The sequence below is a fragment of the Pelobates fuscus genome, chromosome 2 (genome assembly GCF_036172605.1).
Source record: "Pelobates fuscus isolate aPelFus1 chromosome 2, aPelFus1.pri, whole genome shotgun sequence".
Classification (NCBI taxonomy): domain Eukaryota; kingdom Metazoa; phylum Chordata; class Amphibia; order Anura; family Pelobatidae; genus Pelobates; species Pelobates fuscus.
The window spans coordinates 182,806,594-182,821,304 of record NC_086318.1 but is presented as its reverse complement, the minus strand read 5'-3'; the positions used below and the strand labels follow the sequence as shown (position 1 = coordinate 182,821,304).

Here is a 14,711-nt window from a genome sequence, read left to right as displayed (position 1 = left end):
TTTACACAGCGTATAAGGGTGATATCACAGCACAACGGGAATCTAACAGGGGAAGAGGTGAAAGTAATCCTCCTCCTCCCACGACCATGCCGGCAAGGACAGGACGCTTTACAGACGTGTTGTTGATGGAGGACATGCAGAGCTTTTTAAGTCCTACGCATTGCCACAGCCCTTCGGGGTCCACCCTCAGAGAACGACTCGACCGACAGGTAGCAGACTACCTCGCCTTAACTGCAGATATCGACAATCTGAGGAGGGATGAACCCCTTGACTACTGGGCGTGCAGGCTTGACCTGTGGCCTGAGCTATCCTAATTTGCGATAGAACTTCTGGCCTGCCCCGCTTCAAGTGTCCTGTCAGAAAGGACCTTCAGTGCAGCAGGAGGTATTGTCACTGAGAAGAGAAGTCGCCTAGGTCAAAAAAGTCTAGATTACCTCACCTTTATTAAGATGAATGAGGGATGGATCCCGAAGGGACTGACAGTGGGCGATACATGCGACTAAAAAAGGCCTGATGAGGGGGACGTAACAGGGATTAAACTGATAAGAACAGTACTACTTAACACACCACTCCTATCTGGTGACACATTAGATTGCACGCACAGTGCCCCAAATTTGAAGTAGGAGGACTGACCAAGCATCTTTTCCATCTCCCGGTTCCTAAAATCGATGCCATATACACGTCCCCTGATAGGGGACGTAACAGGTATTAAACTGATAGGAATAGTACTACTTAACACACCTTATAATAACGCAGAGAGAGGCAACGCAGAGAGAGGAGTCTGAAGAAGAGGAGTCAGAGGAGGAAGGTGGCTTTGAGGAGGTGGAAGACCAAACACAGCAGGTGTCCCAGGGGGCTTGTTGTCACCTTTCGGGGACCCTTGGTGTTGTACGTGGCTGGGTGGAGGAAGAGAGACCTTCAATGACATCAGTGAGGACAAGAAACGGGACATGGCTAGCTTGGTATCCAACCTTGTGCAAATGGGGAGTTTGCGGTTGTTCAAATGGACTGTTTGCGGTTGTTTGTGGTGCGTTAGACGGGGAGTTTGGTCTGTCACTGTGAAGCGGGCGTAACCCTTACACTACCTGATCGATACAACATCATACCTGATGTTTTAAAGCACGTTATTCCAAACAATTTAGTAATGTTAGGTGATTTATGCCCTTTATGGATTAAAACCAGACTCTGCATCAACTATGTAGTTTCCCATGGGAGTTATGCCATGGATCCCCCTCCGGCATGCCACAGTCCAGGTGTTAGTCTCCTTGAAACAACTTTTCCATCACTATTGTGGCCAGAAAGAGTCCCTGTGGGTTTTAAAATTAGCCTGCCTATTGAAGTCTATGGCAGTTTGCCCGTTCGCGAACATTTGCGGAAATTCGCGTTCGCCGTCTGCGAACGGAAAATGTTATGTTCGCGACATCTCTAACTTTAAGTATTAGTGTAAGTAGCTTAGTTTATCCGTTAATGTATACATGTATAATGTCAATGTATAATGTATAGGGACAGTGAACAAATGTGTATAAAGAAAAAAATATTAATATTGCTGCTCTCAGTAAAAATAAGTAATTCTAATAATTCCCTCTGATATCCTGAGTAGGTCCATGGGAACAAGTGCCTATGGTTATTCATAGAAGGTAGCACAAAGTATAGGCATGAAAAATAATAGTAAATGTATACATAGACGGAGTCAGCAGAATGTATCTATTTTACTGTCAGTCTATAACGTTACAATATGAGTCCAGCTGTAATATAAAGTGCCCACTAGATGTCGCTGATGTAATATACATATTAGTGAAATAATCCCGAAGGACGGAAGGATTAGTTCCCAGCAGAAGCAATAAGTTCATAAATAATTGACAAACCCAATAAAGAAAAATAATGAATTAAAATAAATAAAAGATCAAAAGAAAATCGAATAATCAATAATGCGGATATCTTAACCAATTATAGTCTCCAAAAGTATGACAAGACCCCACAATAACCTTGGTTCACAGAGTTTCCTAGTTTCATTCATACCAGGTTGATAGTAGTTAATCCCCACATATTTGTCAGCCGACCCATGTTACCTCTGTTAGAGTTTACTACAAGTAGTATTAAAAAGAAACATCAGAAAAGAAATCAATACTTCTATAGAACAATTGTATAGTATCGAGGGAAGAGGGTTACAAGGGCAAAAAATAGTAAATGCACTCAATGCATATTTCACCCGGTCCAAATTGCTGAGATCATCAGCACTCTTGATGATCCAGCAAAATGGACCGGATGAACTCTTGGTCCTTTGTCATGTGGTTGAAATGTCATTGTATTTAGCAGCCTGATATACAGTGTTATACAAGATCAATTGTCACAAATAACCCTGTTACTTTCATATTTCTAACAGAGAAAAATAACATGTGCTTACCTGTTGGCTTTGTAATACCAATAGATTTTCATCATCGATATGAAATGTTTTTGGCACTAACACATGAGGACCATCAACCTTCACAGTTAAAGATGTTCCACTATTTGGTGCCACAACCATAAACTGCGATAAAGCTTGCAGGGCCATTATTGTATCCTGGGGAAAGATGGCATGTGTTACATAACCTGTCAAAATAAATTTCTCATAACTTCTAATGGCATAAAAAGGCATAATATTTGCAGAGTTCATTTTCTCGATGCACTTAATTGCTTCCAGTGACAAACCAAGTGAGTCCCACGGTTGGTGGGGGCTTGCCAGCCCCAGGGTTGACATCCTTTTTTGTAACATGGTGATTGAGAATCTTTATTATTCTCTGCCCAATCTGACAGGCAGCTAATTGTAATGAGTAAAGAGTATAGAGAATTTATATCCATCCCTCTGACCAATCACTACAGCCCCCGTCAGACAAGGCAAAGAATAATAAAGATTTCTACTGTAGGTCTGCAAGACTTAGGGTAAAAGATGAGACACCCACTTGCGAAAAAATGTATAAGAGACATAGAAGGGGCAAAAGAGAGGCTAAGTGACACATAAAGGATGGCAAGGATGGTAAGATACTAGACATGTGCATTCGTTTTCGTACGAATACAATTTCGTCAGAAAATTTTTGTTTTTTTCATATTTGTTTACTAAACCATAAATGAAAGCCATACAAATTAAATATAAACAAAACGTAAGGGCATATGCCGAATGCATTATCTTTTCGTTTTGTTTTGTTCATTTAATAGACTCTGTGCTGCAGGGGAATTAACACCCACAGCATGGAGAAAATAACACTGTGCATGCGGGAAAAAAATCAAACAAAAAAACAAGAAGGGAGCCGGAAGCTCACAATGACCCCCATATTAATAAAGGGGAGGTTAAATCCTCCTGCATGCCCCTACTGCCTAAACAAATTGAAAACAACTAGTCACTGGGCAGCTACCAGTCACTAGTGCAATAAGGGGGGCCTGGCACAGGTTAAATCCTGCCGCATGCCCCTACCTGTGCCAGGTCCCCCCCGTGTAGTAGGGGCATGTTGCCTAAATATCGCTGTCATTTAAAACTGAATATAAAAATAAATATCTTATATAGAAGTAATATAGAGCTACGATAAAAGTATGTGTAACCAATAGCTATAGCACAAACTATAACAATGTTGCAATATGAAAAAGTAGCTATTTAGATCAGTACACAATACACAATAAGGCTGTGCTACTGATCTAAATAGCTACTTTTTACACGTACTCTTATTGTACTCTTTACACTTCTATACAAGATACATTTATATCCAGTTTTATTTATATCCAGTGGCTGCTCACTGTCATTCCAAACTAAATATAAATCAGTATGGGGGTCCTCCCGCATGCCTAAACAGCGAGTAGTCAGTGCTCGCTCACAGTCATTTAAAACTACTAGTGATTGGGCAGCGATTGCTGTCCAGTCGCTAGTGCAATAAGGGGGGACCTGCCACAGCCCCCCCCCCCCCCATGGTGGGAAACATAAATAACTAAGATGAGGGGGACATAGTGCCCCCCTGCACCTCCACCCGTGACCTGCAGGTAGAGGCTATTAATATAAACGGGGTACTTAATGTCCCCCATGGCCCCACCCATGACCAGCGGGTGAGGTCCACAAATAATAAAGTGACTAGGGATCCCAAAGCCCCTAGCCACTCCCCCCCTAAAAATACCCTACCTACCCCCCTCACCCCAATAGTGAGGGGGGTGGCAATAAACTAACCCTGTAAAATAAAATTGCATACCTACCATTTGATGTCTTCTTTTCTTTTCCTTCTTGAGCCACAAAAAAGACCAAATAAAAATTCATAATACGCGTCACAACTGATAAAATAAAAAAATTTTAAAAAGCGCAAAAAAAATAATACAACCAATCATGGTGTTATGTGTCAAATTACACAGCATGGGAAAATTCCAAAGAACTTTCCCACACTGTGTAAAATGACACAGAGCACTCTGATTGGTTGGATTTCAAGCCAACCAATCAGAGTGCTGTGACAGGTAAATGTAAACACTTACCTGTCAGTTTCTTCATCTACCTGTCAGAGCACTCTGATTGGTTGGCTTAAACCAACCAATAAGAGCGCTTTGGGCCTAATTGCTGGGCAGGGTATGGCTTTATGAGCCTTTAATCCTAATGGACAAAAACAAATTATTTTTTAACGAACTTCATTAGAAAACGAATAGTTTGCGGACGAAATTCAGGATTGCCGAATTAAATTTTTATTTAGTACGAAATCATTCATACAAAACTATTATTTCCCTGGTGCACATGTCTATAAGATACACAAAACAAGGGGATAATAGACACACAAGGGGGTAAGATGCACAAAAGGAGGCAAAAACACGAAAGGAGGTAAGAGACAAAGAAGGGAAGGTAGAAACATAAAAGTGGAATAAGAAACACAAAAGGTGGGTGAAACACCTTTATAGATATAGATAGATAAGAGTATTGATTCATGAACATACTCTCTTCATAGAGACCTGCAAGTCTCACTGATGAGCCGTCACAAAACTTGCATATAATAAAAAATATATTTACCAAAAAAAAAAAAAGAGATAGATAAGAGAAGTAAAATAATGAATTAAAGTTGAGTCTCATAAAGCTCTTTTTCTCAAATGTGTCTTCTATGGGATTCTTCTATGGATCAATATTCATTCTCCCTCTACAGTACCTCTTTGCACTTTTATTTCTGTTTACCTTTTTTCTTCATTCCTTTCCCACTCTTTCTTAACTGTTCCTATCTCAACTGATTTTCCACTCTCTACACTTCCTTTAATGTATCTTTTTGAACCTCTATACTCATCCCATTTCCTACCTTTTTAGTTAGGTTTATCCACCAACATCACAAAGTAGCTACTTATTTCCAATATATAGCCCCCTACCTTCTGTTTTATTTCTTTGTATATTTACATATATTTACATATTATTGATGCCCTAGTTTTTGTCCTGGTCCTACTGGTAAGTAACAAAACCTGTACATTGCGGTGCCTATCCATATTTGCCCACATTTGTTTTCAGCTTTAAAAAGCCCATATACTATTTTACCTGTTCCATTTTTAACTCTGAGATTCACATTGTGTGTTCTGTATGTTGTTAGCTCTAAATACCCAGTTAGTTTTTTTTTCAACAAATATACGGCCTCTTAAACACAAGGTGAAGCCATTCTACTTGCAGTGCATCTTCTTTTTACTTAGAAACCACGTGAGTGATGATCAGAGAAGACTTATTTGGGATAAATATCTAATAGGAACTACCAAAGTAACATTTGCAACATCTATCTGCCAAAAAAAGTCAATGCTCAGTATTTAGGCAACTTCTGTGTAAACTGGAGTTCGTTAGGGCAGGGTTGTTCTAGGGGGGATAGTATATCACTCTTGGTTTGTTATTGGACATCATCTCCCATCCAGCCACCAGTAATTTTTCCATAGCAGTTGTACTTCTGTGTGCAGAGTTGGTGTTTGTGTATAATTTTAGCATTTTAATACAGGTGTGTATTTATATGTTATGGTTGCATTTACGTGCAATGGCGTGTTTGATGTAGTCTTGGATTTTCAATGTGGATGTACATTTCTGTGTATTATTGGTGTTTGAGTGAAGGGTGTGTTTGAGTGCTTGTATATGATTTTAGTTTTGGAGTGGCTTTGTCATGCTTGTGTTCACAGGGTTGTGTTTGCATGTTGTGTTGGTGTTTGATTGATGGGATGTCTGCACTTACACACTTACACAGATATACTTCTAAACAAACAGAAACACACTGGCACATGCATACTCACTGGCACACATATACACCCACTGGCACAAATATACACCCACTGGCATATATACACACACATGCATATATACACACACTGACACACATATACACACTGTGTGTGCCAGTGTGTGTATATATGCCTGTGTGTGTATTTTTGTGTCAGTGGGTGTGTGTATGTGCCAGTGTGTGTATATGTGTTTCAGTGTATCTGTCAGTGTGTATATGTGCCAGTGTGCGTGTGCCAATGTGTGTCTATATCACACTGGCACATATACACACTGACAGATACACTTACACACACTGACTGATGCACTGACACATACACACACAGATATACATGTTGGCACATACATACAGATGCACACACTGGCACATAGGCACACACAAACCCACACTGAAATACAGATGCATACAGTGACACAAACACAACTTCACACCCAGATACACACACACTCAGATACACACAGTGAAATATAGATACACACACACACACAGATACATACACAGACACACACAGGTATTTGCGGTCACCCTCATGTTAGATTCCCTTTTTCCAGCTGGAAGGTGACTTGCTTGTAGTCCAGCTGGCTGCTGGTGTGCTTCTCACTCCTCGCTGTTGCTCACTATCCCTGATGCTCTCAGTGCACTCTCTGTCTCGTAGAAAGTGACACGCTGTCAGTTCTTCCCTGCATCCCATACTAAAGGGGCCCGATTGTACTCTTAAACAGCCGTGCACCTGACCGGTTCCCTGTTCAGAGATACCAATCATATGGCCTTTAATGCTTGGGCCACTCGATGGGCAAATCACTGCGGAACTCCAATTTTGTTCTCATTGAACCCTAGTTTCTAAGTGCTGCTCTAACTGATAAAGCTAAACTGCCCTTTCAGGGCTGGCCTTAAGTGTATGCAAGCTGTGTGACCGCACAGGGCTCCATGGCATCTGGGGCACTGGGCGACCAACATAGTTTGCACAAGCAAACGCTGCCCAGTTACTGCTACACTCTACCATGGCATTATGCTAATCCCTCACTACTATGTAAATCAACAAACCGAACAATCCCCCATGCCTTACAGGTCTGTAACTAAATTTAAGAGACAACATCTGTGTCCATACTGTCATCCTTCACACGTAATCCACTCTTCCGCACAGGATCCATAGATTTTAACTTTTTTCCTAATTTGCCATTTCTTTTTTTTTTTGTTTAAATATATTTTTATTACGTTTTTGACATTAATACATTAATACAATCATTCATACTTTGTAATTGTCATTTTTACAAAATGGAATTGTACAAAAAATTACATATAAAATCTCTTTGAATTACAGTGCAACCTCTATTGTTGAGACCCAGTCTAATTGTATCTTTCCCTTTTTTCCTTACATAAATCACATGAAATACAACAAACAGATACATAAATGTGCCAGATGTGTTCATCGTCAGATGTTGACATTGTATATGAATTTCTGGGTACCAGCCTCTATTTTCTAACGTCTTTTCACAGATGTCAAAACCAGAAAAGTACCCCATTTCTTTTCTTTTAATTTGCTCTGCCTACCACAAAAGGACCCAGACTCTATCTGCCTATAAATAATAAAAATACACCAAAAACTCCATATCAATTCTCATCTTCTAATAAGCACACACACACAACATTCGCTGTGGGGGTGCAAAATGTTGCAGTCTCTATGAAACACAATGACCAGGGTTCAAGAGATAATTATCCCAAACCAACCATCTATACTTCCAATGCCATTTCTAATACAGGCATATGCAAGCTTTCAGATTTCCTCCACACTCAATCTCCTTTTTAAAGAACGACTATAGGCACCCAGACCACTTCAGCTTAATGAAGTGGTCTGGGTGCCAGGTACATCTAGAATTAACCCTTTCTGCTGTAAACGTAGCAGTTTCAAAGAAACTGCTACGTTTACAAATGGGTTAATCCAGCCTCTAGTGGCTGTCTCATTGACAGCCGCTAGAGGCGCTTCCGTGCTTCTCACTGTGATTTTCACAGTGAGAAGACGCCAGTGTCCATAGGAAAGCATTGAGAATGCTTTCCTATGGACTGGCTGAATCCACGTGCGGCTCGTGCCGCGCATGCGCATTCAGCCGATGACGAGGAAAGGAGGAAGAGAGTCCCCACCGCCGAGGGAGCCCGGCGGGGGGGGGGGGGGAATGGTAAGATTTAACCCCTTCCACCCCCTAGAGCCCGGCGGGAGGGGGACCCTGAGGGTGGGGGGTACCTAGAGACCCTATAGTGCTAGGAAAACGAGTATGTTTTCCTGGCACTATAGTGGTCCTTTAAAAAAGTTTTCTATTTTCTTTAACACATTTTATTCAGTCAATAACGAGCTGAACTATTTGGCCATTTTCCATGTTTGAGTTCATGTGCACTTCCCACAGGCTAGAACACAGACACCTATCTGTGATGTACAGTTTGTGACATCAAATCCACTTGCACATGTTCCTAGCTGTTACTAAAAGCTGGATAAAAGAACCACATAATTCATCAGCTAATGTTGCCACTCAGGTAAACAATTATAAAATGTTATCTAGATGGCATATACCATCTTCCCATTTACAGGGGCTTTTTCCCCTCATAATCAGATAAGTGCTGGCAATGTTTAAAAGCTAAGGGTATATCAACATATATATGGTGATCTTGTCCCATAACTGAAAATGTCTGGAAGTGTATTTTAGCCTTCATTAAACTTATATCAGTTACCTATGTTGTTCTTTCTGCTTTTATTCTTTCTCCGCAAATTTAATTTTTTCTTAGTAGTTTTTTTTAACGACTGCCAATTATTTCTAACTTTTTGGAAATGAGCTAATGCACATCTGAGGGACTGGATTTGTAGATTTGAGCCACATTTATGTTTTAGATGAGATGTATTTCTCTGTATCTAATCTTTGCCAAACATGTTTGGATACTGGCTATCCCTCCTTACGCAAACCAAGCAGCAAAACTCTTCACATGCTGTTTTACCTGCATTTCTATTATTATTTTTTTTTTTTTTATCATCTCATGAGTCAGTGCTGGCTAGTCTCTCTCCCATGAGAGATTATTAAACTGTTATTTTACTTTTGATTTATTTATTGGTACAGCACAAATGTATTTTTTGGGGGGGAGGGTATTGTTACTATATATCCATCCTTTGACATAACTCTGGGCTATTATTTAGTCTTAAATAAATTTGAAATTGAAATAAAGAGAGAGTGGATTAAAGACACAAAAGCGGAATAGGAGACACACATTGTGATTAGAGACACAAGATAATAAAGGAAGGTTACAAGACACAATTGGGTAAAGGAGGGTTAAAAGAAATGAATAGACTGTAATAAGAGGGAATTAGAAAAGACATACAAAGAGGGACAAGAGATACAATCAAGGGGTTGACGAGAGTCGCTAAGTAACACACATCTTTTTGCCCCAGGTTCCTAGTGATATAACCGTAACGGATGACCTTCCATTGACAGATGCTCCTAGCACTTCCTGAGGACTCCACGCACTGCAGACGACACCACAAGCACCGCAGACTCCACAACCGCCGTAGCTTAACTGGAGCCGCGCCGTCTTCCGTCCACCCTGGAATCAGCCTCTGTCCTCCAGGACCGTGTGGGGAAGACCTCTCCTCCAGGAGGGTGTATCAGGAACAAGAACAAGCTCTCAAAAGAGCTAAGTGATTAAAGCTCCAGGGAATATGCAGCGCATAGCAATCCCCAGTGTGAATATAGCTGTACCCTCCAAGCACGAGACAAGACTACGTGTTGAGGGTCAAGAAGAACTCTGTGCTGGCACACCCAGCCTGATTTTTATTACGGTCTTGCACATACAGAACACACCCACGGGGAGGTATAAAGTAACCAATCAAATAACAGTACAACCCACACATTCCCTCCCCTCAGATAAACAGTTAACACAATTAATATACACACATTTTTACCCGAGTTTTGGATGTACCCCAAATACTTGTATCCCCAGATAGCCCTAATCTGGGGGAACCACATATTTAAAAATCAGCCCATTCGGATAAAGGGTTCGGGAGTTATGGGACTCTAACGTTTTGACCGACCGCACAGGCAAAATAGCCGAAAAAAGTTCCATACATTTTTGCCTTGCGGTCGGTCTCTGTTCGTGTATTAAAAGTCCTGAACGGCTTGCCATCCATGAATATACTGAAGTTCGTATGAATTCCCATAGTTAGCTTAGTCTTTCTACCGAACGGTGGGCCGTTCGATAGTTTTGGCACAAATTCCCGTTGTTATGGAGGTCTCAGCGGTGTTCGCCTACTCGAGTGTCCGATTTTAGTTCCAGACACTCGACGGCAAAACACCGCTGTTCGGGAATTAGGATGGCCGTGAACACGTGTCGAAGTCCCGAAATGGCGGCCACTTCGACGACTTCGGCACTTCGACTGCAATTGAAGTGCCAATTTAAAAGTACAAACACTGCTCCAAAGTATTTAAAGGGCCAGTAACAGCATACAAAAATCCATATTGCCCAAATGTAAGTCTTAAAGGGCAATACATTCCAGGGCCATAGTTGCAGGGCAGGAGGCTGGCTATAAGTCCTCTCCAATGCCCAGTGGCAAATGGCAGTTTGTCACAATAACATTAGGGATACTTAGCTAGTAAAAATCCTTACTAAGTACTGATGGCTAGATAAAAGTAGAGAAACATTGAGACAGTGTACAATGACTTCACGTAATGATTCACCTGAGTAGAATAATACCCTCCAAGATGGTTTCTCTGTTGACTAAGCCACTTCATGATAGAAATTCCATCGGAAATACGATTCTGTATGGTGTGGGAAAGTAGCGCATAGGCTGCTGTCTCAATGTCAGTTGACTGTGGTTGCCAGTAGTATTTATTTTCAGATGGTGAATACCAGTACTTTAACCCTCCTGAGGACATGAATAGCAGAAGGAATATGCATAAGTCATGGTTGCAATAGGTTTTTGCCCCTCAGACTGAGAGGCATTATTATATTTATGATACATTGCATTCTACTGATTGTACTTTACATATACATACCAATGTTGTTTGCTCTTGAGTTGAGTTGTGTAAGTGCTGCATATGCTTTAGTACTGTTAGCCAATGATAGAGCATATGTAACTACAGATAATGTGTAGTTACTGGAAATCCCTCCATCAAACTCGCTCTCAAGATATTGAACAGCTTTTTGAACTCTGGATTCATAAAGTTTCTATAATAAAGATATATATTTAAAATGTAAATAAAAGCACACTAAATGGGAAGTCTAAACTACAACTAATTGATTTATAAGACTGAATTAAATATAAATGATATAAAAACAAAAGACACTAGCACATTTTCATTTGTCTATACATTATAGAAGGAGCATGTTAATCACTAAGACATAATTTTTCTGTTGTTTTTTAAGTCTAGGCACCATGACCATTACATGTTGATGCAGTATTTATGGTGCCATTAGGTGTGGGTGTCATAATCTTGTTCTTGGTCAAAGTGTTCTCTAGTGTTTTTAACAAAAAACTAGATAACTCTTGACCCAGCCCCGCTTGCCAAAATTGCTAATGTAGAAGTTCCACCTCTTAAATATCAATTTCACCAACACTTTAAAGCCATTAATTGGTTGAATCAGTTAGAAGTTTACATCTTAATCTTGGTAAGAAGGTTACATCTTAATCTTGGTAAGAATCAAGTACTTACGCTGTAGGCTTCATCTTCAAGCAGAGAGGTGAGGATATAGGCAGTGAGTGTGATGGGCCCATTTAATCCACCTTGGAGCTCGGAATGAATAACACGCCCAGGTTCTGAGAAGATGCCAGTGCTTATATCCTGGTACTCCACCAACCACTGTATTGTTTGGTCTAGAACATCTGGGCTTATGAAAATAAATGGTCGAGCCTGAAGGAAACATCTAAGGACAAATGCTGAGAGCCTAGAAAAAAATATTTACATGTTAAGTTGTTTATCTTTTTACTTGTTCCTGCTCTCTATCTAAGCCTTCATTTATATATAGTACAGTTAAAAATGTAATCTAGCTTTAAGGTCTTGAATTTAAGTTTCAAAATTGTCTCAATGGAGTTCCAAAATGGTCTGTATGCAGAGAAAACTTTGCTTGACAGCAGTAAATTACCAAGCACCTGCTCAGAGTGGGTATTTTCTACAAGTGAGTGGAATGAACCAGTGTACTTGGCTACTATTCTGACACAGCTGGGTGTTCATAGGAGTGGTCCGAACAAAAAGTTCAAGATGAAATTCAACTCCTGAGGTATATCAGAAACATAATTTATCCCATTAGTAGCAACAGCAGTCACTTAAAGGAACACTATAGTCACCAGAACAACTACAGCTTATTGAATTTGTTATGGTGAGTAGAATCATTACCTTCAGGCTTTTTGCTGTAAACACGGTCTTTTCAGAGAAAATGCAGTGTTTACATTACAGCCTAGTAATAACTTAACTGGCCACTCCCCAGATGGCTGTTAGAGATCCTTCCTGGGTCATGGCTGCCTAAAATGCACTCCTCCCTCTGCATGCAGACACTGAACTTTCCTCATAGAGATTCATTGATTCAATTCATCTCTATGAGGAGATGCTAATTGGCCAGGGCTGTGTTTGAATCATGCTGGCTCTGTCCCTGATCTGCCTCTTTGTCAGTCTTAGCCAATCCTGTGGGGATCCAGGCTTGAATACAGTAAGCTTCAGGCCTAAATACAGTAAGATTTTGCTATATTTATGGAGGCATGAGGGGCCTAGGGGGGCTAGATGGTGGATTCAACACTATAGGGTCAGGAAAATATGTTTGTGTTTCTGACCCTATAGTGATCCTTTAATCTTGAAAGACACATGTAGATCTCCTACATGCACAATTCATAACTACCTTTTTTTCTCACTTGTCTTGTTTCTTGTTTGTTAAAAAATATTCAACTGACATATACAAGTTGGATATTGTTTATTGGTATGGTTGTTCACCAAATACCTGATTTGCCTTAGATATAAGTCTTACCTTGTTAGCCAAAAAGCCATAATACTCCCTGCACCCTACCTAATTTGCTGTACTATCCTGTACCATTAAACTGTCTACTTCGGAGATATCGTGCCATTATTATACCCTTCAGATTAAACTTCAGAATCTGTTGTGATTACTCTTTGAGATTTGCTTTGCCATTTCTACTTATATGGGCTCATTAACAACCTTGTTGCTACTTTTTACTGGCCAGCCGCTAGCATGCCTGTAGCTACTGTTAGCAGATTGCAGCTGGAGGCCAACTAACAGTGACAGTAGTAGTTACTAATAGTCGTCACTGAAAACCAGTCACTAAGTAGCATTATTATTATGTTCTGTGGGAGCTGATAACTTCTACCTAGTGATTAGTTTCAAACCAGTTTGCAACCCCATTACTACTTATGATCGGCAGCCATTGACAGAAAAAGCCCCCAGCCTCTGGCCTGGTATAAAGAGGTTAACAATAGCTAAATCCTTATATCCTTTTGAAACAAAGAATCTTGTTCCAATCATGTCTCTTCATTTTACCTTCGTGACAAAAGGTGTCTGTTGCTTCTGGCTAGACAGGGTGATGTGTGCATGCGATTGGTATCTGCCATTAATAGCAATAGGATACAAAAATGGTGGTAATTTGTGGCTGCTACAAACTACCACCTGCTGTTAATAGGGACAGCGTATGGCAGCTATTTATCGACACGTTTTGTAAATGAGCCCTAATATGTATTGTTCTCAATTTTTTCTTTCCTTGGTTAATATTTTAAACATTTCACAAACCATTATACATTACATTACTAATCCTAATTATTTTTCAGTGAGTTATATGTGCAATTATCACATCATTAGGATGTTTTTCTTCTTTATTACCACGTGCCCTTTTGAGTTTTGAGTAAATGTTTTCATGTTAACTGCAATTTGATGTATAATTTTTGTTGGCTTTGTGTGTTATGTCTATGGTGCACAACCTACGTTTGTTTAACGTTGTAATTAGTTAATTCATTTTTGCAATTATTAAATAAAAGGGCAAACATTATCTTACCATGTACTTCCAGAAGTATCACCCATACCAAAGGCACTAAAAGAACCATCATTTCTTTTGTAATTTAATTCTGTTTGATAACCTAAATAAAAAGGCAAAACATTTATCAGAATAAACCCTCCTCCGTCAGACTAAACAGAAGGGATTCCTGCTGCAGGTATAAATAGGTGTAGTTTCAAATGTTAAGGGACAGAGGAGAGATTTGGAGATAGAGACACTGTCGCTCAATATAATGACAGAGATGTTGACATGTTCAAGAGGGTGTGTTATTCTATTTAAAGTTATATTTGCAAGCATCGAGTTTTATCTTATAAACTCAGCTATAAATTTATTGTAACGGATTTTATATGTCTATATTTACATTTTAATTGAATACAATATCTAAAAGACAAAACTTTATTGCTTCCAAGACAATCCTTATTTTATATTGTATTTTCAATTATTTATATATTTTAAAT

At 39.8% G+C, this 14,711-nt stretch overlaps 1 protein-coding gene across 1 annotated transcript in view; it reads right to left on the bottom strand.

Annotated features, from left to right (window-relative positions):
• The window catches only part of LOC134586250 (CD109 antigen-like), a 128,586-nt gene that overhangs the window by 29,694 nt on the left and 84,181 nt on the right, over nucleotides 1–14,711 (bottom strand). The window contains exons 24-28 of the mRNA XM_063441743.1: nucleotides 14,254–14,335; nucleotides 11,915–12,146; nucleotides 11,258–11,429; nucleotides 10,940–11,127; nucleotides 2,405–2,560 (exon numbers count right to left, since the gene is read on the bottom strand). Of these exons, the coding sequence (XP_063297813.1) occupies nucleotides 2,405–2,560; nucleotides 10,940–11,127; nucleotides 11,258–11,429; nucleotides 11,915–12,146; nucleotides 14,254–14,335 (830 nt within the window). The remainder of the gene's footprint in view (nucleotides 1–2,404; nucleotides 2,561–10,939; nucleotides 11,128–11,257; nucleotides 11,430–11,914; nucleotides 12,147–14,253; nucleotides 14,336–14,711) is intronic.